At 37.1% G+C, this 27,691-nt stretch overlaps 1 protein-coding gene across 1 annotated transcript in view; it reads right to left on the bottom strand.

The window, feature by feature from the left end:
* Positions 1-27,691, bottom strand: part of GARNL3 (GTPase activating Rap/RanGAP domain like 3) — a 187,607-nt gene that overhangs the window by 46,198 nt on the left and 113,718 nt on the right. Inside the window, exons 18-22 of the mRNA XM_036750526.1 lie at positions 22,726-22,824; positions 13,501-13,617; positions 11,591-11,766; positions 9,920-10,078; positions 4,925-4,991 (exon numbers count right to left, since the gene is read on the bottom strand). Of these exons, the coding sequence (XP_036606421.1) occupies positions 4,925-4,991; positions 9,920-10,078; positions 11,591-11,766; positions 13,501-13,617; positions 22,726-22,824 (618 nt within the window). The remainder of the gene's footprint in view (positions 1-4,924; positions 4,992-9,919; positions 10,079-11,590; positions 11,767-13,500; positions 13,618-22,725; positions 22,825-27,691) is intronic.

The raw sequence follows: 27,691 nt of genomic DNA, 5'->3' as shown, positions 1-27,691 counted from the left end.
GGCTGGGATGCAACATGCATTTGTGCCATGCAATAATATCCAGTTATCCTGGGAACAAGTTGTGTCTTCCCTGAGTACTAAGCAAGGGATGGATCATACAGCATTAGCCAAAAGATCTCCAGAATGCCTAAAATTCACAGACGGATGTAACACCAATGCTGCTAGCAGCTGCCGTGGAGGGTAAGACCAACAACAAGACCAACAACACCAGCACACAGGAGGGCTGCTAGCACAAGTTCTTTGACCTGCTTTTCTAAGGAAAGCAACTTTAAGGGGTTTACAATGTCACTTTAATTAAACATACATATATCATTCACTTAGTTCAGGGGAAAGAGTCAGCACCCTGAACTTCAGAGAAAACACAAACAGAAATTACAAGCAGAAATTATATAATCAGAGCAAATAATGCAAATCAGCAGACAGGGCTTCTAACTGTCCACAGCAATACATACATAGTTACCAGAGAGAGAAGCACCAAAATTTGGATTTTCAAAGCCAGGGAGTTCCTTAACAGCTACCCAGAGTCTTGTCTGGCCAAATCACATGAATACTCTTCCAATGAGTGAGCCCCCAAAGCAAAATGCTAACCTCAGAGTATATATGCGCTTCTTCAGGGTCAGAGGGCATCACAACCATGCGACCCAAACTCATGTGACTTAGGCTTTCTTGTGACTCAAGCAGGTCATCAAGGACTCTTGATTCAATAAAAGACTTTTGATTGAAACAAAGGCAAGACTCAATCAAAGGCACTTGCTTGCCTTAGTGCTGAGAAGCACTCCAAAAGAAAAAACAGCAAAAAATCCCACTTTGCTTGTCGTGACAACCTACCAGAATCCAAAGCCCACCATTAAATAGTCAATCTGAGAGAATCAACAGGACATTAGAGTAGTACTTCTGTTGTTGCAATTCTTACCACCAGGATAGTTGGTTGCACTTCTGACCACTACAGAATGATGCTACGAAAACTTGGTTATCTCCTTGACATTGAGCCATGACACCAAACTGGTTTTCATCCTTAGTTCTTTCCAGTGCTTACCTCTTACATCAAAATGCCAGTTCCTGAGGGAGATGGAGGTAGCAGAGACTTACTTTTAAGATAGGCTGAGTAAAGGCAAAGAAGTCTACATGGAGAGAGAAAATACCAATTGAACCTAAGAAGCCTTTTGAAATTGGATACCACGTTTGGCAGAGAAACTGTGTGTTAACAGATCAGCAAAGAAACTAATGAATTGAGTTGATAGGGCTCTTTTTCCATGGTCCAAGTAGTTAACCCAATGGCTTACCAATGATAGCTCCTTTCCTCTATGTGTGTCCCTACTCTAGTGGGAACAGGACCTGTACCCTCCCAACTCACTCCCACCACCAGTATAGTAAGTGGGCAGGAAGAATTACTAGTAAATGAAATCCTTGACTCCCATAAATATAATCAAGTTAACCAACAAACATTTATGATGTACCTACTATATACCAGGAAACTCAAATATAGGAGATAACTCTAGGACAAAAGGATTCAGATAAGGAGAGAATCTAGAAGCCATCTCATCAATTAAACTAGCCATTCTCCCAAAGAGAAGAAGGCCTTCTAATGACGGTATCCCACCCCACTATCACAAATGAGGGGGTTCTCTGTGAGGAGGAATACTATATAGATGACTCTCTAAATTCCATGGAGGTTAATGAAAATAAGAGTAACAAGTGCTACAGCTGATAGTAACATATGCAAGACACTCACAGCTTCCACCAAGGACAAAGATGACAGTGATGGCAAAAGCAACTTTTCAGATGACAAGGGATTTGAACAAGTTGGGAGAACGGAGCTGGCCAAGACCTAGACAAGCTTAAAATTTACATGTGTGTGTGTAGTGTGTGTGTGTGTGTGTGTGTGTGTGTGTGTGTGTGACAAATTCACTCCATCTTCCTTATCTATCCTCTTCTGTCTCCTGGCATCAGACCCTTGCAGCTTCCAATGCTGACCCTCCAGATATTGTTGTGAATCTCTGGTTTTGAGTCATCTTCAGTCTCTGGCAGCACCTTCTTCTTCCTTCCAGATAACTGATATGTTTACCTGGTTTATACTATCCTAAGATTAATAGGTGTGCCCAAGTTTCATTTGCACTGGAACTTCTCTGTTGACCCTTTTATCCCCACTTCTACGACCAGGAAAGTGTTATACCCAGACCACGGGCACCTCTCCACTGTGGCCTATGGCCAGTCCTTCCCAAGGACTGGATGTGCAGGACATAAGAATTCTCACCATTACTCTCTCTTCTAAAACTTATTCTCTCTTATTTTGACTTCTACTGTAGACCTTATCTTAATACTGGATGTTACCAGAAACCTCCAGATAAATGAGTTATTACTGTACTATACTTTTAAGAACATAGGGATAATTAGGGGTTCAGTAGCATCTATAAAGAAGGTAAGTAAACAAAACATAATTTTTTTTTATTTACCAAAGTTAACTGAAGCAAATGTTTATGGAGTGGAAAGAACAAGGGATTTGGGGTTAGAGTACTTGAGTTTAATTTTTAGTTCTGCTTCTTACTAATTGAATGACCTTGGGCAAGTCATTTAACCTTTCTGAGCCTCAGTTTCCTCATCTACAAAATGAAGGAGTTTGACTCAATGACCTCTAAGGTCTCTTCTAGATCTGTCTCTATGAGGCATAAAGTTTTTAGGATACAAATTATTATCTGTTGAATTCAGGAATATTTGGGGTTAGTTTATCTCACCTATAATTAGGAAGCCAATAAAAATATTTAAATTGTCTTAACTAAACCTTATGTATGCTCTACATTTGACTTCACCAACAAGTATATACCTATTTTTAATAAAAAAGAATATATTTTAAATTTTGAACTGTAATAATTGCATTGTTTTACTTTAAAATTTAAGATGTGCTTTAAAAATCAACTAAAACAGCTTTCCCACCTGCAGCTCCAAAAATATTTCAGCAAAGTTAACATGAAATACTTAGAATAACTTTTTTTTTGGCATGTGTGTGCAGTTCAGTCTTCACCTTCTTTTTCCTATATATTTGAAACCTGGAACAGAAGGATGAATTTTTCTATCTTTCCCAGTTTTTAGACAGTTTCTCCTTTTAAATGATGACACAAAAGCTTCTCTCTTTAGCTAAGGAAGAATTTACTGCAGTTAAATAGACTAGCATTTCAAAAATTTCTGATGAATCTAGGTGGTTAGGTCTTTCATCAATTCAACGGTGTGATTTTTAGTGAAATCTTGTCAGCAATTATATTTCATTCTTGACCCTGAAATTTATTCTAGCTTAATTCTTGCTAAGTAACTAGAGGATCCCTGTGTCATAGTCAGCTTTCAACAGTTACAGATGGATCTTAGTAATGAGTATTAAGAATATTAATAAGAAAAAGAGAAAAGTGGGATCAGGAGTTCAAGTCAGAAGGGACCTTACAGGTAATCTAATCTCACTTTACACATGAAGAAACTGAGGCCCAGAGAGTTTCCATTACTTACCCAAGACCTTGTAGGTTTAAGCAATAATACTGGACTCAGTAGACCAGGTCTTTTGATTCCAAATCTAGCATTGTTTCCACTATATCATATAGCCTCATATATACCAATGCACTATTTAGAAAAAATTTCTAAAAATCTTTGTTACTGTATTGTTCCAAATACTATAAAAAGTTATAACAACTATTCCAAAATAATATTTGCATTTTTAATGTATCTGTCATGAACTCTGCTAGTATATAATTTTTTTTAAATTTATAAAAAGATTTTAAATAAAACAATTTGATTTAAATGAATAACATCTGATTTTATTTCAGGGAAAAGCCCTGCCCTAACTTTCTACTTTTCATTGTTTTTCCTTTCCCTGTCAATTCTTCCCTCCCTTCCCATCCTCTGCAGGTACCTAAAAGAAAAAAAAATCAAAATCAGTTTATCAGTGGAAGTACTCTGACAATTATTTGCCCTGGTGACTTCACAATAAAGACAAAATGCCAAAGTCAAAATAATAAAGTTTATTTAAATGTCTAAAAATCTTACAAGAAATTAAAAAATAAGAAATCAAACAACTATCCCATAACACTGTAAAAGCAATGACTGGGAAACAGGAGGAACCAGTTTACATTTGGAGAAATCTTTGTTCCCCTTTTGTAAACAGGTATTTCCAGTGGGAAGAAGTTTTACGAGAGGCAATCCGGAACAACGGAAGACAGCATTGGACCTGGGAGTCACATGCCCTAATTCCAAGTCCAACCTCTGATATCTTCTAATTATGAGACTGTGGGCAAGTTCTTTCATTTTTCTGAGCCTCAATTTCCTTATCTTTAAAATGAGAAGAATGATCTTTCTATTTTCTGCTTTATAGAGTGTTGTGAGGAAAGTACTTTGTAAATCTTATAGTACTATATAAGTGTGTGATAGTGTATTATAATAGCAACTCAGGCAGGACTCCTTTGCTTTTTTTTTTTTCTGCAAATGAATAGTTTGTATTTTTCTTTTTAAATGGTCTATCTCTCACACACACACACACACACACACACACACACACACACCCCACACCCACACACACCACATCATAACACACCCACACTTTATTTCAAGAAAGGTTTAGATAACATGGCACAGGTTGCTAATGAGAAACAGGAGTATATTCTTATCTTTGGAAGATAATGCCATGGAGGGCAATACAACACTAGCTTCCAGAACATTCTTTGGTACCACTGTCAGAGAAAGAAAAAGAGGCTGTGCAGACTGACACAGCTGGGCAATTATCATATTGTAGCCATACCTGGGCAAGAAATTTGAGGTACAATATATGTAAATGGAAATGATGCATTTAGTTAAGTACTATGGCTAACTCCCTTAATTAAGCCTTTATACGACTTAAAAAGAACAAGTCTAACACATTTAAATATTTTAGGAATGAAACAACACTTACAGTTGTAACACAGCAGCAGGCCAGCTTCCCCATCTTCGTACACATCAATAGCTGCAACAAAATTAACCTGTAATGATAATGGGCAAGGGTAGTGGGCAGACTGAATACTGACACTACTGAAAAGATTTTTTGAATCAGTGAGATGCTTAGTGTGGCCATTAATACCTGCAGCTGGCCCTTTGCATTATAGAAACTCAGGGAGGAATGAGTTCACTACTATCTGGAAACATCTCCTGGGTCTATGTGAATGGGTAGTGATTAGAAAACACTGATGGAAAAGACTTGAAGCAAAGATAGATCTTCATTGCAATAGATCTGCCTTTATATTGATTTCTTCTTCCTTCCTTCCCACCTGGTTCAGAAGAAGTGTTTTTCTTTCTTTCCTCCACCTGGGTTTTCAATCCCATCCTTTCCAGATTTTCAAGGAGCCTTGTTCATGCCACTCTCTTATCTGTTCCACTAGTTCCACCTTTTTCTCCAGAACTTTCTTGTCCTTTATAGCTATTATGCTATTACACACTCCTTTTCTTTGTGTAACTTGAATGGAGGCAGGGCTTTTTCTGCTCCACCACCCGCCCCCCCCCCCCCCGCCCCCACCACCGCCGCCTCCAAATGAACGGTTAGTTGGTTAGTTAAAACTGCTATCTCTTTTTCCTAACTACTTGTTGCCTTCTAACTCCCTGTAATCTGATTTCCATTATTACTACTCTATCATAATGCCTCTAAGGCCACCAATGACCTCCTTTTAGACAAACACTGATCTTCCTTCACCACTCAATAGCACCTGAGTCTTTCGATCATTCTCTTTTTGAAACTCTCTTCTCATGTCTCTGACCATTCTTTTGTCTCCTTCAGTGACTTCTTTCTTTCAAATTTATCTGTGTCTTTCAAGGATTAATCCTTAAACCTCTGCTCTTTTCTCTATTTCCTCCAAGCTTCTGGGGAGTTCAGATGTAGTAGGTGTTAGAGGCAGGTCTTAAGACAAGGTCTTCCTAACTTTAAGTCTGGCCCTGTAATTGCTGTGTCATATTGACTCTTCTTATAAGGTTAATAGAACATATATGCACACATATGAACATACCTACACCTATAATAAGGGTCTTAATAGTAATATAGACAAATAATTATAACCTAAGGCAGAATAAGACAATTCCATAAGAGACAAAGAGCTATAGGAATTTGGATCGAAGGAGAAATCACTACAATTTGGAAAATTCATTCATTCACTAACCCTTTATTAATTGCCTAATAACCCATGCTAGATATTGGCATAAATATAGTCCTTGTTCTCAGGGAGCTTCCAAGGCTTCATTGGTAGATGTGACATTTATAATGATGATAATGATAGGAATAATAACAATAACTGCCATTTACGTAGCACTGTATAATTTTATAAAGGGCTTTCCGTGAATTTTTTTCACTTTTTCCTGATTTGTTTGTCACAACAGTTCAGTGATGGATACAGTGCAGGCATTACTATCTCCATTTTCATAGAGAAGGAAACTGAGGCTTTGAAAGTTAAGTGTCTTACCTAAGAAAGTGCTAGAACTGAGATGTGAGCCCTGAGTGCTCTTTCCAATGTACCACCACTGTCTTTATGGGACCTTGAAGGATTTTCATTAGGGAGACTTTGGGAAAGGGTATACCAGACTGAGGGAATGGCAAAAGCAAAAGTGAGGATGGAAATTATTTATTAACCACTCCTAAGTTCACCTCCTCTACAAAGGTTTCCTTGACATCATCAGCCTATATTAAACTCTCTATTCTTTAATTCCTGCCTAGGTAGGTAATCACTGCCTAGGCCATACAAGTAGCAACCTGTATGTTCTGTTATATTTTCCAATTTCTGATTTATAAGCTAATACTACCAAAGCCTAAGGGAGGACCAAGTTCAGATCTCCATGTTTCTAACAGGTAATTAATTACAGTTGAAGATTTTGACAGAAAGGTATCTAGATATTTGCATTTAAAAAACCTTCTAACCTGCACAATTTGACATTTGACTACATGCCATATTTGTTAACTATTTTTTTCATGTGAGTGCACATCTCCCCAACTTAACTTTAACCTCCTTATGGGTTTGGACCATGTCTTATACTTCTCTCACACTCCCAGCACCCAATTCAGTAAAAGGCACATATTACTGCTCAACAGTAATCATTGGTTAGTTGGTTGAAATGGATATTAAGGCTTCTTGTTTTTCTTTCTAGTTCAGGGGAGATCCATTATAAAACCTAGTTGGAAGTGCCTTCATGACACCATTTTCTTTTTCCATTCAGTGGCACCACCATTCTTCAAGTGTTGCTTTTTCTAAATCTTGGAGTTATTTTTGACTCTTTTCTCAACTAGGCCTCTCCTAGTCCAAGTCCTGTCAATCCCATGTCTACAATATCTCTTACATTGATCCCCTCTTCTATTCCCATTGCCACTTTTCATTTGGATTACTACAAGGACACCTACCAGTCTTTCCACCTCCATTCTTTTCTGCTCCAAACTATCTTTCACATTACTGCCAGTATAATATTACTCATACATAGATCTGGTCGTCTCATCTTTCAGATCAAAAATCGTCATTGGCTTCCTATGACCTCCTGAGTCAAATCCAGATTATTTTGCCTCACATTCAAGTCTAGTTCAGGCTCCATAATTTGGGGTCACCCTACTTTTCCAGATTTATCTTTTATTTCTCCATCAAATTGGACTCCCTCCCAAATGTGCTTTCCCACATCTGTGCTCTCCATGTCTTCAATGTCCTTCCTCAATCTTTTTCACCTGTTAAGCTTTACCCCACCTATAAAACTCAAATCAAATGCCACCTCCTTAGAAGCTGCCTCTCCCCTTTTCTGTCTATAATAAAAGATTAGTAAAAATTAATTTAACAAATAAAAATAAATTCTCTCATGAAGGATATTTTTGTACTTCTCTAATGCTTATCACTTAAGTGTTACTGTGTATTTTGTGTTTGTGTCTTATCCCCCCATTAGAATATAAGTTCTAAAGGTAGGGACTGTACCTGACTGTTGAGTACAGTGCTCTGTGCCCATAAGCACTTAAAAAATACGTACTGACTTTTAAAATTTGTATCTCTCTCTTGTGGAGAAATCACTTCATTATCTTTATAAGTTTTATGTTTTGTATGAATATATTTAAAAATGTGTTCTGGGGAAATGAGTACAAAGAAGAGCAGAGTTAGTCAATCTTGTATGGGGGTTGAGGCCACTAGTCATGTGTAGTTAAACATTTTACTAATCAGAAAGGAGCTGGGAGAAGCTGAAGGACTTCTCAGGCAGAAAAGGCAGGTTATGGCTGAGAAGCTAGTTGGGAAAAAAAAGATCATGATGTGTTTTTTCACAGACCATTGATTTCATGCTGCCATGTGACTCTTCTTTCCATTTATGCTGAGCCACAAAGCAGGAAGGAACATGAAAGGGCAAACTGGGACTATTATTTAATAAGTTATGAATAAGAGAGTAAAATTCTTTTTAGGGAGAGCAATCAAGAGTTACATCAAAGCTGCCTGCAAGGTACCCAGAGCTGCCTGAGGCAGGGAAACAAGCTGTTGGACGTTCTATTTCTAAGAGAGGAGATTCAGAACAAGTTTGTTCTATTAAGGGTCAGGGAAGTATCAGGGTTAGACTAAAGAGTAAATGATAACAATCAAAATTTAGAGAGAAAGGTGACTAAATGGACCTAGGTTTTTGCATTAAAAAAATCTTGCTCTAAGCTGTGTTATCTACCAAAATATAACAGTTTTCTATTTATTATTTATTGTTTCTTATTATATATTACTGTTCATTATAATTAGTAATTCTAGTCAATATAATACTTAGACATTTTATAGAAAAAGGATAATCAAAGAAAATAATGCTAAAGTTGCTGACTTAATTAACAAAGCATATAGGAAACCTCATATATTCATATCATAAGGCAAAACCATGGCTACCACTGGCTGCCTGGTGGTAGCTTATCTGAATGGTAGGTACAGGTCCACTGTTTATCTTGCAAACATTATTAAGTGATGACAAATGTCAGCTTTTTTACCCTCCTTCACAGAGATAAAATGGTATTCTCAGTTGAAAGAACCCAAGCAACTGATACCATAAGCTAGAACTAAAAAATATCCAATTTGAGGTCACCACCGATGGTTAACTATTCTTCACCAATCAATAGCACACACCTTAAGTACTCTTCATTAATTGCATTTGAACCTACTATAATCCCCAGCCTTCTCTTCAGCTATAGGACCCAAGGAATTGTACAGATTAGCAGTTCTCAAACTTTTTGTCTCAGGACCCTTTTCTACTTTAACAGTGATTGAGGGCCTGCCAAAGAGCTTTTGTTTATGTGGGTTACATCTATTGGTATTACCACATTAGAAAAGAAAATATCCTAGTATTATTATGAAAACAGTTTTGTCCCCCAGAGCCCGTGAAAGGGTTTCAGGGGCCCTAAGTGTTCCCTGGATCATACTTTGAAATGGCATAGAGAGATAATGAACACCAATTTGTCAGCAGAGTTCTTGCTGGTAGTTCAGGCACTGACAGTGGAGTCCATGAGATATGTAGGGATCCTCAAATACTCTTTATTAGCAGCCCTGAACTGCTGAGATTTATCCGGATTTCAGGGCAGATTCCTGCGCTGTCCTTTCACTATCTTTGGAGCACCTAAGCCCTCCTGGAGTCAGTCAGTTGTATTAGTTCTGAGGCTAGAAGGGAGAAGAACTCTAACTGCTTGCTTCTCTGGAATCCCCATAAGGATTCAGTTATTGGATTTGTTGTTTTTCTTTCCAATATGGGAACCTCCATTTTCATTTATACTCAGATGGAATAAATGGCCAGAGAAGGTTCAGAAAATCATCAAAAATGATGATATAGATATAACTATAGGTACATTTTATTTTGAAAATAAGACACAAGTGATCATAACACCCGGTAAGAACATATAACAAATGACGGTTTTCTTTCATTGTTGCTGGTCATGCTACTATGAACTTACCCTGTTGGCATCCACATGGTGCAATCTGAAAGACTCTCCCGTGCTCTCATTCACCAAATCAAACTGATGCCGATATGCCACACAAATCAGATTGTCATTCTCTTCAGTTGGCCCATCCACCAATGTCATCACCACAGGGGGATCAGACAAACAGATCTCCTGGATCACCAATGAGGATAAGTTAGAAAATGGTCAGGATAGAGAGAAGCTGTCCTGTTACCCTCTCTCATAAGTATGCTACCCTCCCAAAGCTCTTTTATAACATTGGGCTTGCAATGAAAATGGTGATATGTCTAAGTGGTCAGTGACTTTATTTGATCTTCACGTTTCCATAACCTGTTCTCAGGACACTAGCTACCCAAAGGATGCAGAGGTTATGAATTTTATAAAATTGATTCAATGTAAAACTGCCATGCCTCATGTCCTAATTTGCTCATTAGCATAACTTTATATACTAAATGCAAAAGGCTCTAACTTTAACTAAGCAAAAATAAGATAAATTGATTCTTGTTCCAATTAATGATGCCTTCAAATCCAGTGTTCAGGGTTTCAACTTCCATGCAATTTAATACCACCTAATTTCTAAAGTAGGGGTAGAGAGGATCTCAAGAATGAAAAAGAATGGGCAGCTTTAAGGCAATGTGGAATAGTGGGAAAAGCCCTGGGATGGGAGTTAGGAGACCTGGGTCTATTCCAGGGGTGGGGAACCTTCAGCCTTGAGGCCACATGTGGCCTTCTAGGACCTTGGGTGTGGCCTTTTGACTAAGTCCAAGTTTTACAGAACAAATCTTTTTATTAAAGAGATCTGTTCTGTGAAGTTTGGATTCAGTTGAATATCCTCACTTGATGACCTAGTGGGCCATATGTGGCCTTGAGGCTGCAGGTTCCCCACTCCTGTTCTATTTGAAGCTCTGTGACATGTAGCAAGTCAGAAAACTTTTAACCTGGGACCTCAGAAGTTATCTAAGCCAACCTTTTCCCCATGTAGGCTTCCTTCTACAACAATGGTATCAAACGCCAATAGAAATGGGAGCCACTAAGTCCAGACACAAGGATCAATGAAGGCAGTATACTGATTTAGAAAACCACATATTAACATCATGTATGTTCTGTCATATTTTTATTTCTTTTGTTAAATATTTTCCAATGACATTTTAATCTGGTTCAGGCCATACTCAGTAGTCCCAATGTTTGACATTTATGCTCTATAGTGACTCCCCATATACAGAGACACTGAGGTACAAAGGAAAGAGCACTGGTCTAGTCTCAAAGCCTACTTCTGTAGCTAACTTGAGGTCTGATGCTGGACCTGTTTTCTCACCTGCAGAACGGTAAAGTTGCACAAAATAAGATTTAAGATTTCTTCTGGATTTCATGTTCTATAGTTCTTTTTGGATGAAATATTTCTGAAAGCTTGAAGGAGACTGAGATATGGCTCCCAGCCTTTCAGGAAGTCAGATGTAATGAGGGAAATACCACCTTCCAGGATCCCTCAGAGGTGTCCAGAACATCAAGGGAGTTAGCTTTCCCAGTTCGTTCTCTACAACTGGGAACGATCCCCAAGCCAGATTTTGTTGGGTAAAAGGAAATGGCCTCCACTATCCAGGATATGACACAGATGGTCTAAATCAAGGTAAAATTTGTTAAAAAAAAAAAAAAAAGAAGACAAACCCTGATGTACTGGAATTCTTCAACAGGTGATTCTGACAACGAGCATAACAATGGGAGACTGGTTAAACCACTTTGCTTATTGTGTTTCCTTGTGATAAGAAGCAGCTTGTTGCGAATTGCAACAATAATCCTCAATTCACTGCTGTGATGAGTGTTAATGGCATACAAATGGCAACCTGTAGAGATAAATAAATTGCAACGAAACCCAAAATTATATTTTATAAGCAATTTTTAGATTCTTGTGAGAAATCAATTTTCTTCTAACTCTCCCATAAGTTATGAGCAAAGTAGTTTGTTTATTAAATTAATGTAACCATTGCTTTATAAGCTAAGTTTGAAAAAACTTCCTCACTTTATATTTCTACTGTAACCACTAAAGATGTTTGGTGCTTTCTTCCAAATTCTTGCTAGAAGAACATATTCTTCTCACTAGATATTTTCTACTGCCCCCAACATGTTCTTCTAGTTTCTTTTATGCAAAAATCTGGTCACATCATTCTGTTGCTCAAAAATATTTCGTGCTTCCCTATTGCCTATGTTCAAATTCCTTGTGGGAATTTAAAGTTATTCAAGGCTATCCACAACATGGTATTACCCTCCTTTTCCAGCCTTATCTCATATAATTCCCCTCCATGCACCCATACACTATATTTCAGCCAAAAAAAGATTGCCTTAGGCCCCTTAAACATACTTCATGCTTTGTTACCTCCATGATATTCCTCCTACCACTCCTTGGGCCCTAAATATCCTCTTTTCTCTTCATACACACTCCTACTCACTCTTTAAAATGCTGCTTCCTACACAAAACTGCCTCTGTTTGTTCCCAGTGGTAACAACTTTCCCCCTCAGATCTTAGGTAGGATCTTGTTTCAAAACACTTTGGTGCATTTATCATATGATATTGTGTATTATTGTGTATTATTCCGCCCCCCCCCCCCACTGGACAATAAATTACACGGAGGAAGGAACTTTATCTTATCTAAACATTGTATTTCTGCCACCTTCAGCAATGTACTACACACAAAAGGCACTTAATGTTTGCTTAATAACTAAAAGCTGAACATATACTGCCACCACTGTAGTACAGGACCTTATCACTTTATACTTGGCCTAATTACAATATTCTGCTGCCTGCCTCATGGCTCTTCCCACTCCAATCCATTGTTCATTCAGCCACTAAAATGATTTTCTTAAAACACAAGTCCAATCATGTAAACCGTCCCCCACCCCCCACCCCATTCAGTAAACTCCAGTGGTTCCCTATTACCTTCAGGATCAAGTACAAAATGCTCTGTTTGGTATTCAAAGCCCTTCATAACCTGGCCCCCTCCTACCTTTTCAGTCTTCTTAACTGAACACATACTGTTTGATCCAGTGACAGTAGACAAACAAACCAGACACTCCATGTCTCAGCTCCCGGGATTTTCTCTGGCTGTCCTCCATGTCTGGAACATGCTTCCTTTCTCTTCTCCGTCTACTGATCTCCCTGATTTCCTCTAAGTCCCGACTAAAATCCCACCTTTTACAGGATGCCTTCCCCAGCCCCTCTTAATTCCAGTGCTTTCCCTTTTTAAATTAGTTTCTATTTATCTTGTATATAGTTTGCTGTATATACATTTTATTTGCATGTTAGATTGTGAGCAGTGCACGTGCTTTCTTTTGCCTTTTTGTTTTGTATCCCCAGTGCTTAGCACAGTGCCTGGCACATAGCAGGTGCTTAGTAAAGGGTTAGCAAATTGAACTGAATTTTTGTTGTACTGGGATGAAAATAAATCAAAGCCTAAACTTTAAGTCACTTTCACTTTATATAACAGAATTTACACGGGGCAGGGGTGGGGGTGGGATGGGGGAATAAATCAACAAAAAAGAAATAAGCCACTACTTAAAAACAACAGTAAGAACCAAGTCACCTTTTGTTTTCTCAAGTTTATTTTCTCTACAGTCATACTTGCTCTTCACTATCTGCTTTCCCTCCATGTCTTTCCTCACAGTGCTTAGCCTGAAGACAAAGAGGCGAGCATCTTTCCCTGTTAAAAGAATAAAGGTGAAGGTACTTAAAACATAAATAATAAGATAATAACTGCAATGTTTTCCCCAAATCAATGAACATTCTGACTAAATACCAAAATGAATAAACTTTCATATTTGTAACTAAGTGTAAAGGAAAGCAATGTGACTTGAGAGGAATCCTGCTAAGAAATTCTGGAGGTCTGTCTAGTCCCTTCATTTTGCCTAGCTGGAAGACCAATTCTTGAACCCCGGTCTCCTGGTATTTAACCCAGGGCTATCTCCACTATATTATGCTGCCTTTTCTCCGATTCCATGCTTGCCAAGAAAACTTCTGATTTTTAATTTTTTTTTAAGAGAAGAAGGGGACAGTCTTTGGTGTGGATGATAATATAAGCTTTTGAAGGGCAGGCATTGTTTTTGGTTTGTTTTTGTCTCTTTGTCTCCAGTATCTTGAACATAACAGGAATTTAATAAATGTTTACTGAATTGAACTCTGGATTTATGGGGATGTCACTTTGCTCTTCACTAAATCAGCTATCTTCAGGAATTTATCACTTCAAATGACAAAATCACACATCAAATGCACAAAGAAGACCAAGTTAAATAATGGAGAAACAGTTAAAAGACAGATCTCCAAAATTATCTCCCACATGAGAACAAAAGCTATTGTAAAATCATACGCAGTAATAAAAAGAGGGAATTGTTAAGGCTCTTGGCAAACACTTAATTGCTTCACTGTCTTCTGCATCTAATTCTTCTTTACAATAGATGCGGTCTCCACCTTTCCCTGCTTGGACCCATCTCTCATTTCAAAGTGATATTTATGTTTCTGTGCCCATGGTGCATTCTGTGGTTAAACATAAAGACAACAGGCATGCCAGCTGCGATGATGGCTTCTGCTCATCCTGTCTTAATAGTTCTCTATTATGAGATATTATCCATTGTCCTCTTAAAAATCTTTGAGATCCAGTGTTGGGGAATGAGGTGCAATATCAGTCTTGGGAACTGCTATACTCTTACTGTTAAATCCCTATATTATAATGACATCATCTATTTCCCTGCAACTTATACCCACTGTCATACTTACTTCTCTCTCTCTGCCTTTATTCATGCCATCTGCAACAGCCTCCTCAACCCCATCTAGATTCAGTCTTTGTTTTAGTTTTGTCTTTTCTTCACCAAATCAGAGGCTATTTCCTCCATGAAGCCTAACCCTCATCCCTCTACATAAAAGTGATTTCTTGAATTTTTCATAGTTCCTTGCTGGATCTGCCTATTAACCTATAATTTAATTCCTCTGTGTTATAGTTATTTGCGTATACATCTTTTACTCCATTAGAGAATACACTTCTTGAAAACAAGGCTTGTGTCATATCTATTTTGGCATCTCTAATTCTTACAATTGTGCCTTGTACATGGTAGGCACTTAACAGATATGTTATGACCTGGGCAGAGGACAATAGGACTGGCATCTCCTATGTTTTGGACATTATACTTCTGTTAACACAGCCTAAGGTTACACTGTCTGTTTTGACTTCCAGGTAATGTGGTTTACCATAAAGAGCTTACAATCTACTAGACCCTCAGGTAGTTTTCACATGAACTGCCATCTTGCTGTTTTCCCCCATCCCTTACTTTTATGCAGCTGATTTTTTGAACCTAAGGGCACACTGATGGCACTTATTCGTAAGTACTGAATGACTGAGAACATACTTTCAACTATTACATTATACTTCTAACACATCACACTGAGGCATAGATGATAAAAGTGCTAGGCTTGAATTCAGAAGGAAGATCTTGCCTTTGATAAATTAACTGTGACCAGGGTCACTGAAACTGCTTTGAACTTATTTCCTCAACTGAAAAATGGTGATAATACCTACTTAGAGTTGTTTCGGTTTTCAAATGAGATGGTTTTTGTAAAGTACTTTGCAAACTTTAATGTACTATATACGTATATATATGTATACATGCCAGGTAGCATTATTATTATTTTAAACTGTACTTGTTCATTTAAAAAAAATATTTTGTACTTAGAAAACACCTATGGCTTTACCCTAAGAAATGCTAACAATTTTAACTCAGTCTTAATGACTTCTAATGTTAATTTTTCTAACATTTCACAAAACACTAAAGATACACATATACGTGTATGTACACATACATACATATATATGTATATATATATATACATATATATACATGCAAAGAGATGGATATTATCCCTAGTTTATAGATAAGGAAACTAAGATGAGAAGAGACAATGGTCTTTGAGATAATGTTATGTTAGAGCACTAAACTCTGTTTTCCTGAATAAATCAAATCTAGAAATTTTCTAGAATAAACCAATGTCTTCTATACACAAAGCTGTTTCTTTACCTTTTCTCTTTTTCATGGCATCATAAGATTTGGAGCTAGAAGGGACCTCAGAGATCTTGTATAAATCCCTTCATTTAAAAAATTTAACATTTTTTTTCTGAACAAAAATCTGTTTTCTCTCCCTTCTACCTTTCTTAATCATTAAAAAAAGAGGAAAACAAAATGGTTGTAACAAACGAGCACAGTCAAGCAAAAAAAATTCCCATATCCAAAAAAATATCTCTCATTCTGCACCTTGAGTCCAAAATCTCTGTTAGGATGTGGGTAGTATGCTTCATCATTAGTCCTCTGGAATCAAGGTTAATGATTGTGTTGATGAGAATTCTTGAGCCTTTCAAAGTTGTCTTTATAATGTTACTGTTCTCTTGGTTCTGCTCACTTCACTCTCCATCAGTTCATACAAGCCTTCTCAGGTTTCTCTGCAACTGTTCCTTTCATTATTGCTTGCAGCACAATAGTGTTCTATATTCATATACCATTCATATAATATACTTTATTTTGCCATTCCCCAATTGATGAGTAGACCCTTAATTTCCAGGTCTTTGCCACTAGAAAAAAACTGCTATAAATATTTTTTATATGAACCCTGTTGCTCTTTCTTTGATTTCTTTGAGATATAGGCCTTTGAGATTTCTTTGAGATATAGATATCCAGGGGACAAAGGGTAGTATGCACAGTTCAGTGACTTTTTGGGCATAGTTCTAAATTGCTTTCCAGAATGGCTGGACCATTTTCAAAGTTCCACCAGCAGTACATCAATATGCCTATTTTTCCATAACTCCTCCAACATTTTCATCTTTTTCCTTTTTTTTTTTTGCTAAACTTTGCCAATTGGATGGATGTGAGTTAGAACCTCAGAGTTGCTTTAATTTGCATTCTCTAATTATTAGTAATTTGGAACAATTTTAATATGGCTAGAGATAGCTTAGATTTCTTTCTTAGAAAACTGGCTATTCACATCTTTTGACTACTTAACAACTGGGGAATGGCTCTTATTTTTATAAATTTGAATCAGTTCCTAATATATCTTGGAAATGAGGTCCTTATCAGAGAAACTTCCTGCAAAGATTTTTCCTTCAGTTACCTTCTTCCCTTCTAATTTCAGCTGCACTGATTTTTTTTTTGTGGAAAAATTTTATTTTTATATAATCAAAACTGTCCCTTTTATCCTCTATGACCCTTCTCTATCCCTTGTCTGGTGATGAACTGTTCCCCTATTCACAAATCTGAAAGATAATTTGTTCCTTCATTCTCTAATTTATTTATGACGTCACCTTTTGTGTCTGAGTCACGAATCCATTTGGAGCTTATCTTGGCATATGGTGTTAGATGTTGGTATATACTGAATTTCTACCAATGTTCTCTGGTTTTTTCAGCAGTGTTTTTTGAATAGTAAGTCTTTGCCCCAGTTGTTGGGTGTCTTTGTGTTTATAAAACTCTAAGAAAATATGTTTGTATGCTGCTCTATATTATGTACCTAATCCTTTCTATTGGTTTCTCTCTCTATTTCTTAAGTAGCACAAGATAATTTTGATGTTTACTGCTTTGAGATCTGGCACTGCTAGGCCCTGTTTCTTTCTGCTTAATCTCCTTAATCTCATTCAGATCTTTCCTCAGTCTTTTTCTGTATAAAAGTACCAATCTTACCCCCATTAAATTGTGCAGATTCTTAGAATCTTGCCTGCCCAATCTGTATATAATAAAACCTCATTACTCTGATTGAAAAAGCTTGATTGGGCAAATTCTTTCGAGGCAGACCAGCTCTGTACCCTTGCATTTCGGGCTTCCTAGCACCTGTAGTAGCAATTAGATTTGAAGATCTTTCCCACCCATTAATAGGCCATGTGACCTACTTACATCATAGGAAGCCTAAGTTACATGGTAGGAGGAGCTTCCTGACAGGAAAAGGAAGTTATGTCACAGAAAATGCTGAGAGAGAGAGAGATACTGTAGAGTGAATTCCTGTTCATACAAGTTAAAATAAATGATCTCTCTCTCTGAGAGAGAAAGAGAAAGAGAGAGAGGGGGGGGGGGGGTTATGGTTACTAATGGCTATAATGGCCACCCTCGTGATTGTTAGAACTGAACAGGCTGACTTAGCTGTACTGTGAGTTTGTTTTGAAAAGACCCCAGCAGGGGGTCAGGGAGGTTTTGGGATGGTGAGGCTCCATGTTGTGATATTCTGTATGGAATGTTTTGGGTTCTCTGCTGTTATGATGAAGTGGACTGACTAGCTGTGGGAGCTGAGCATTTGGTTATGGGATATGGTTCTCTGGTGTCTGAATAAATGGTTTACTTCTTCTACCTTCTATGTGGAGAGTCTCATGTACTTTGCGATACAGAACTACATAGGCATTTTGACATCTACATTGTTTTTATTGCCTTATTGTTACAGCACCCCAAACCACAACATAAGGATGGTGTCATGAGTATAAAACTCAAATAACCTTAGGTTGGCATGGAAAGATAAGGAAAACAAAAAGGTTTCTTTTAGCTATGCTGAGGAAAGAAGATCACAGAAGGAAGAGGATGGCTGTTTTGGGACAATGGGATGATGATAACTAAATACAGATAGAAAACACAAATGCTCAATTCTTATTTTCCTTCTGTTTTCTTTACCAAGTCTTTGGACTGGAAAGGTCAGAGCAAATATGGCTGATAGGGAGTTGATAGCTAAGATAAAAAAGGCCTTTATTTAAATGTCCTCGTTCAAGTTATCTAGTCCAGATGAACTATATCCTTGGGTAATAGTAATAAAAATAACAACTGATATTCATGTAGTGCTTCAAGGTTTGCTAAGGGACTTACATACACTATTTCACTTAAGCTTTACAGAAGCCATATGAGCCGGGTGCTACGGTCATTATCTTTCAAGGAACTGAATTTGAGCTCACAGGCCAATAATGCTAGTTAAAAATGAAACATTTAACAAGCCCTTTAAGATCTGCAAAGCATTTTGTATACATCAATTTCCTTGATCCTCACAACATAAGAATTTGAAGAAATAAAAGGTAAAGAATCTCAAGGGAAATGCTGAAAAATAAAAGAGAAGTAGCAGATTTCAAACTATTTACCAGAAAATAGCAATCATCAAAATGATTTGGTGTTGGTTAAAAAGTAGGCAAATTGATCAGTGGGATAACAAGGCACACAACATATTGGAGTAAATGAAGCATGATTGTAAGGAACTGATGATGGAGAATGCTACTCATCTCTTGACAGAGAAATGATGGATTCAGGGTACAGAATGATACGTGTTTTTGGATATGGCCAATAGGGAAATTTGTTTTGCATGTCTATACATATTTTTATAAGGGTTTTCTTTTTCTTTTTAAAGTGTGTATATGTGGGTGAAACTGGAGGGAGAATAAAATATAATTTTATATATATGTATGTATATATGTATGTGTGTATATATATATATCATTCTGTATCCTGAAAGTCACAGAGGACTTTTTAAACTGGCATTCATGGCCCTCTGTGATCTATATATATGTGTAAAACTTAAGTAGCTTTCCACTGCTGAATCAATTCAATTTAGAATTTTTAAACTGGCATTCGTAGCCTTCTATGATCTGGCCCCAACGTACCTTTCCAGTCACATCTCCCATTATTACTCTACACATATACCTTGGGAAAGATGAACTACTCAGTAGTCCCTATACACGTTTCACCCTTTCCTATCTCCATGCCTTTGTTCCCGATGTATCCTCCTGTTGGAACAGTTTTCTTTTTACAGGATCATAGGTTTTAGAGCTGGGGGTTCTTAATGATCATATGATCAATCAATCATCAATCAATTAAACACCTATTATGTGTCAGGAGCCTGGGATTGAAAGAAAAAACATTAAAGAGTCCCTGCCTTTGAGGAGCTCACATTCTGTATATAAATGAATATCTACTAAAAATACAAGATAATTTTTGGGGGTGGGAAGGGCACTAACAGCTGGCGTATTAATAAAGCTAGGGCTGGAAGAGACTTTAGGGGTCAAGATCCATCTCCCCAGTCTCTTTATGTCTGAGTCTACGCATCAGAATCCTTGCTGTGGGCTTGTGTTGACTGGTAGTTGCTTTTCATCTCTGCTTTGCTCCAAGCCCTGGAGGACTTAACTTTTGTTCCCCCTTCCTCCTCAATTCTCTTCCCTCCCTGGGCCCCAGTGATCCTGATTGTAGGTGCTATCTGGTACCTATTACATCTAAGGACCCTTCTTTCTGCCAGTTATCACACTGCCTCTTTTACCTTTGCTTGTAGAAGTGACATCCTCATATAGCACTAAGGCCTTGGTTGTGTTATAAACTATTAAGAAATGCTATCATGACAATCTCCTAATTTGAAGTCCTTAGTCTCACATGGATCAAAGTCATAATCAGTCTTCTTTGAATAGAAGACTTAATCAAGTTCAATATCTTTCAGGAAGGGTTCCTTGATCACCAGCCTTCCTGAAAAAGGTATAGGAATTGATTAAATCTCTATTCAAGTACTTTCTGGCTGTTCATTTGGAAATGATCTTTATTTACTCTGAACATCAATATCTTTTGGTCTATACCATTCTTATGGTATGTACCACATGCTATTTTGTATAGCATAATGCCTGCATACAGTAGGTATCTAATAAATGTTTTTTGATTAATTGGTAATATAGCAATTACTTATATAGATCTTACTTATTTTTACTTGATTATAGGCTCCTTGATGGCAGGGACTATATCTTTCTCTTTTTCTATCTCCTTACTTCCCTTGGACCCAAAACTTGGTCCTGAAGAAGGAAGAAAGGAAAGAAAGAAGGAAGGATTCATTGTCAGAGACTAGATTTATACCCAAGTCCTCACTCTGAATCTAGTTCTCTTTCTATGGAACCATACTGCCTCCCTCCCAAGGGGGCAAAATTTATTTTTATTCTATTTAAAAATTCTTATTTTCAGTTCAGAATCCTCTCTTCCTCCTGCCCCTTCACCACCCATTGAGAAGGCAAGAAATATGATACACATTTTATATATATGTATATATATATATATACACACACACACATATACATATACACACACATGCACACACACACACACATATATAGTCATAGGAAATATGTTCCCACATTAGCCATGTTGCAAAAGAAAAAAAGCAAGAAAAATAAAGCAAAAGAAAATTTACTTCAATCTGTACTTAGAGCTCTTCAGCTCTCTCTTTTGAGGTGGATAGCATTTTTCATCACAAATCTTTTAGGATTGTCTTGGATCACTGTATTGTTCAGAGTAGCTAAGTCTTTCACAGCTGATCATCACTGCAATATTGCTGTCACTGTGTACAATGTTCTAGTTCCACTTCATTTTATATCAGTTCATTCACAGGTTTTTCTAAAACCCCTTCATCATTTCTTATAACACAACAGTATTTCATCACATTCATAAACCACAACTTGTTCAGCCATTCCCAAGTTAATGGGCATCCTCTCATTTTCATATTCTTTGCCATTACAATAACATTGCTATAAATATTTTTGTACATATGAGTTTTTTCCTTTTTCTTGATCTTTCAGATATGTGCAGCTTTATACCACTTTGGGAACAGTTCCAAATTGTTCTCCAGAATGGTCAGACCAGTTTACAACTCCAGCAACAGTGCGTTACTGTCCCTATTTTTCCACATCCCCTCCAGCATTTATCATTTTCCTTTTCTGTCATATTAGCCAATCTGATGGGTATGTGGTGATACCTCAGAATTCTTTTAATTTGCATTTGTCTAATCAATAGTGATTTAGAGAATTTCTTCATATGCCTATAGATAGCTTTGATTTCTTCATCTGAAAAACTGCCTGTTCATATTTCTTTGACCATTTTATCAATTGGGAAATGGCCCTTATTTTTATAAAGTTGGTTCAGTTCCCTATATATTTGAGAAATGAGACCTTTGCCAAAAGGACTTGTTGTAAAATTTTCCTCCCAGTTTCCTGCTTTCCTTCTAATTTTGGGTGAATTGGTTTTGTTTATGCAAAGACATTAATTTAATGTAATCAAAATTATCCATTTTACTTCCTGTGACCTTTTCTACCTCTCTTATTTGATCATGAACTCCTCTTTTATCCACAGATCTGTCAAGTAATTTTTTCCATGTTCCCCAATCTTTTATGTCTAAATCATGTACTCATTTTGAGCTTATCTTGGTATACAGTGTGAGATGATGGTTTAAAGGTAGTGAAATTTAATTTCTTCCTTTGGGTTTCACATAGATATGCCATTTCAATATGTACTGCTTCTTTAGCTAGAACACTGGGGCTTGTGGAAGGAAGGGAGAGAGGAAGGAAGGAAGGACAGAAGGAAGACAGTAAGGGAAAGAAGGAAGGAAGGAAGATATGGAGAGAGGGAAAGAAGGAATGAAAAAGAAGGGAAAGAGGGAAGAAGTAAGGAAGGAAAGGAAGGAGAGAGAAAAGGAGGGAAAGAAGGGAAGGAGAGAGTGAGGGAAATAAGGAAAGAAAGGAAAGAAAGAAGGAATGGAAGGAAAGAAGAAAGGAAGAAAAGGAAGGAAGGAAGGAAAGAAAGGAAAGAGAAGGGAGAAAAGGAAGGGAAAGAAGGAAAAGAGGGAGGGAGGGAGGGAGGAAAGAAGCATAAATTACACCAATAATTGATGCTTTAGGTCAGTACTCTCTGTACCAAATGCTATTCCCAGACAGCAGATATTAGCTTTAATTTAAAACTTAGAAAAAGAGCTGTTCCATTTTCTTCTATAATAAAGGATTAATAAGGAATACTACCTTTGTCTGCTCTGGTAATTAGTAGGTCCAATGATTCAAGTACATGTATCTGCTTCACTTGCAGAGTTTTGTCAAATACTGGTACTACTGGCTGGCCATCTGAAAAAGAAAACAGTTGATTCAATCCTATAAACATGGCTTAGGCTTGTTAAATACTCTACACTGTGTCTGCAGCTTATTTTAATGTTACTTGTCTTTCTAGTCAAGGAAGGAGATGAGTTTCTCTTGCCAAAGCTTTCACAGGTCTGTACAGCAAGACCATTGCTTTGCTCTCCTTATTTTGGATGGAAGGTAGGTGCTTCCTCCCCCGAGGGGTCCATCAATGCACAGTGAGCTACACTGGCACCTAGATGTGGGCAATTAATGTTTTCTCAAAGCTAACCAAAGAGAAAGTAATATCTACCAAATTAAGAATTTAATTCTGGTCCTCCTTATACCAAAGGTCTGAAAATGAAAAAAAAAGCAAGGCAAGATGGTCGTTTTAGAATTTTCCTTTTTTTATTTTTTAAAAAAATACAATATAATAAGATTTTGTATAACATCATTAATTGATGCTGTGAAAACATGAGTTTAGACGAAATAATGTTATAGCGGTGGCAGTTAGTTCTATATGGCAATTAATGCCATGAGGGGCTCAAATGCTAGCTCATATCACCAGCTGTCCAGTTTGAGTCTCATGTGTCAGGCTGAACAACATTATAGTGGAGTTGGTTATGTTTTAGTAACATTTTATTGTAAAGCCCTCTCTCCAATATCTTATCACAGAATGCAGGTAGCCTTGAGTGCACAAAGTTACCTTTGTAATGTCAATGGATTGCAAACTCTGTTAGGCATAACGAAACTGGAAAAATTTTAAGCATAAGCCAAGTGATGTATTATCATATACAGATAATCCTAGGCAAATGTGGATAGGCTCATTACTAGAAGACTGGCCATCATTAGAAGCAATCTTTTAGCCACCGCAACTTATAAAACTGCTTACTAATGCATGGAGGTGCTAGGATCCACCTGAAGAGTGAGAACCCACATCAATAAAATCAAAGAATCTTAGAATATTTTGTCCGTAAGTATTGTGAATGGTTGGTTAGGGCAAAATTTTGTGGAGCTGTAACTATACTTGAAAATAAAAGGTTCCTTTCTAAGAATTTTGACTTAGGATCATAGAGTTAGAGTTGGGAGGACCATAGAGGTCATCTAGTCCAACTTCCTCATTTAATGTATGAGGAAACTGAGGGCTGGGGAGAGGAAGGGACTTTTACAAGGTTAATCAAAAAGGAGACAATGTGTCAGGCTGTACTACATTAGTAAGGGGTAGAGATAGGTTGGATACCCAAGTCTGCTCTGAATCTAGTACTCTTTCTATGATACCATACTGCCTCCCTCTCAATGTGGTAAACATTTTTTTTTCTCTTACATTTCACATAGATGCACCATTCCAAAATATACTACTTTTGAACCTCAACTATTCTGTATGGGAATTCAAAATATTTTACTCTATCCTGCAACAATAAACATTTAAAAAAACCAACAAACAAAAAAATGGAAAGAGCAGAAGAAACATCAATTAAAATGAGCAAGTAACAGAAAAGGCAAGTTAACAAAAATGTTTAAGAAGAATATAGATTATGGCTACCTTAAGGGCTGAATCTAATGAATAAAGTTTAGTAGGATAATTGAGAAGTCCTTTACTTGTATTTTTAAAAATCAGTAGTTCAATATGGGGAAATATGTATAAAGAGAAGTTTCTGAAAAAAAGAGCCAGAGGTTTTCATGATCTGTAAGCTCAATATAAATCAAGAGTATGACATGGGAACCCCCAAAACTAACGTTTTTTTCTTTTAGTTGGGACTTGTGATTGTTGATGGGGATCTCTGAATGAGTCTTACCTTCTACCAGTGCTGAAAATGGTAATCTTAGAGAGTGGCTTGGAACACTGAGAGTTGAGAGATTGCCCTGAGTCACATTCCAAGGTGTTTTACTTGTCTCACATTTACATGGTATGTTGTCAAAAGGCACCAGTTGAACCAGGTCTCCCTGACTTTAAGGCCAGCTCTGCCTCTAATGTTATCTAGTCTGCATTAATAAAACCATCATATCCAGAAGGGCCCTAGTAAATCACATTTGGAATACTATGCTTAATTTTAAATGCTATATTTTAGGAAGAATATTGACAAGGTACAGTAGGTTCAAAAGAGGGTAACCAGGATGAATAGATTTTGTGGTACATGACAGCTATCTTTAAATATCTGAAGAATTGTTGTGTCACAGAGACAGCAGATTTGTTTTGCTTGGCCCTATAGGGCAGAAATGGGAACTAGGGAGAGGCAGACGTTAGGACTCCATATGGGTTGCAACCTACAGTTAAGAAGTGCTGAAGGGGTCACGAGTGGAAAAAATTTAAGAAGCCCTGGAGAAAACATTTTGAGATATTCCCAAGTAGAATGTACTGTTTGGGGAGAAGCTCAGATTAGATGATGACTTATCAGGGATGTTGCAGAGCGGATTTCTGCTCAGGCGCAGGTGTGCCTAAATAATCTCCGAATTCCCTTCCAACTCTGAGATTATATGATTCTTTGCCTACACTTACTTCAATCAGGATTTCCTTTAGAGTATTTGTTGCTGTTCTAAGTGTCTATTAGTTACATGTGTCCTCCACAAGTGCACAGAGGAGAGGAAGGATTATTAAATCAATTTCATAAGGAAGAAAATTTGTCCCAACCTTAAATGAGATCTAGAACAGAACATCTAGAATCTAGAAAAGATCTAGAATGCTATAAACATTCCACATAGAAAGTTACTTTTTTGCCATTATATTTTCACTTTTCCTTATTATTTTTTCTATTTCCTTCCTTCCTCTCTCCTTTCCTTCCTTTGAAGCTTCCTTTTCTTTCTCTCTCTTCCTTCCTTCCTTTTCTCTCTCACTCTCTTTCCCCACTGCATTCAAAATTTTCATTAAAAGACTGCTGTTTATTCCTATTTAGAAAAGTTAGGAATATTTCTGAGAGAGGGACAGAGATGAAGCTGTCAGAATCATGAAAAATACCTTCACCTTCCACTGCCATATAATTTTAGAACATTTATAGCAGTCTTATTGAGATCTGGTGTCAGTCATGCTCGTAGCCTTCTTAGTTCTGATTAGTCTCTGGACTTTCCTCAGTTATAATTATTAGGTGAAATATTATGAACCTGATTGTAGTCCACTAGTGTCTCTTCTTCTGCTAGTCACTCCCCTCTGCTGTCTGCCTTTACCTCTCACAAGATAAGGAATTTCTCAGAGATCACTTGAGACACCTCCTCTGGAGCATCTTTTCTGAAAGAAAAGTGTCATCTCAGGATTCTGCAGTACATTTCCTCTCTCACTGGAGCAATGTGTTACTGGAGTTCAGTTAATGTCTTCTATTAACTGGCTTGGCTGAACAATTACATCATTACTTGGTGGAGGATTTTAGGGGAAAAGGCATTGTGTTTCTATCTTTTGTATAATCATGGGGTGAATGAGAAAAAAGTCACTCTAAAGAAATGTTATATAACAATTTATATAGATCATTAAATAACATTTTAATGTTACAAAAAGCCTGCATGTGTAGCAAGGATGTATTCTATACTGAAAATCTTTTTTCATGTGGCTAAAAACTGTATACGGAAATGGTTGAAAAAATTAAGTTTATGGGAAAAATGAACCAGGCTACCCTGGTCATGTAGGATAATATCTTTCAGCAATCTATTTCATGAATACATACATTTTAGAATACATTTTTCAGTAAATAAGAAAAAGTAGGAATGGTTGTGTCACACTTAATCAGATTTCAGACTTCCCTGAAAGTAGTTTTTGCTACTCATGAACTACAAAATGATCTTGGGCAAAAATAGCTTTGTGGCAAATACATCAAGTATGTAAATCTGTTAATGAAACTGGTGTAAATGGGACAGTGAAATACGGAACTTGCTCAAAATAACATCGGTAGATTCATGGGCTGAAACAATTTGTACAATAAAGACAAGCAAAAAATGAGGAAGGAATTATAAGACACTACAAGCTAAAAGCGTATCATTGAGATTCATCCTGCTTTGTTGCTGCTGGATATGAGAAAACAGGAAAGCATGATTTTGTAGCAGGCATGTGAAGAGAGTAAGAATGCCTATATTTATGCTTTGGTCTACGCATTTAGACAATTCCTATTTAGCAATGCCCTCTAATTTGGAAGAAAGTAATTTTTTATTGGCAAGTCAAGATAATTCTTAGACTTGTAAGACACAAGTCTCTAATTCTAGTTACATAAGAAAGATACAAGAAGCATTAAATGATATTTATGGGTGTGTGAGGGTGGGAATGAAAGACAAATTTAATTTTTATATCTGATCAGAAGAGAACTATTAGAGGTTATCTTTGATTGAACTGTATATAGGCTAAAACTTAGAAGCAATTCAAATACATGTATAAATATTTGATGTGAAGGAAACCAGGTACAATTTACCAATACTTTTCTTCAGGAAATTAGAATAATAAATAAATGAAATGAGCATTTTTGCCACTGGCTTAACATAAATTACTTGTCCTGGAATGATGGTTATTTTCAAGTTTGTTTTAGGGGATATTTACAATCACCAATGAGGCTTCAGTTGATTTAGTAGTTTATATGCAGGGTGTAGCAGGCATAGGGCTGTGGCTGGAAATAAGAACAGAGATCTAGAGGCAGCTCTGTTCCTCACTAGTTATGATCCTAGACAGTGTTTAGTCTCGTCGGAGCCTCGGAGGGTGGGGCTCTATTCCTAGCTCTGCCACTTACTGGTTATGACCCTGGACAGATTGTTTAATCTCCTTGGGCCTCAGTTTCCTCATCAGCAAAATGAAGAAGTTAAACTACATCAACTTGATAGTCTTCCATTCCAAAATTCTATGATTCTATTAATATGAACAAAAAAAGAAATATAGGGATGTTTATTATTTTCTCCTAAATTAATCAGG

The sequence above is a fragment of the Trichosurus vulpecula genome, chromosome 3, assembly GCF_011100635.1.
Source record: "Trichosurus vulpecula isolate mTriVul1 chromosome 3, mTriVul1.pri, whole genome shotgun sequence".
NCBI classification, from domain to species: Eukaryota; Metazoa; Chordata; class Mammalia; order Diprotodontia; family Phalangeridae; genus Trichosurus; species Trichosurus vulpecula.
This window is presented reverse-complemented; position numbering and strand designations above follow the sequence as displayed.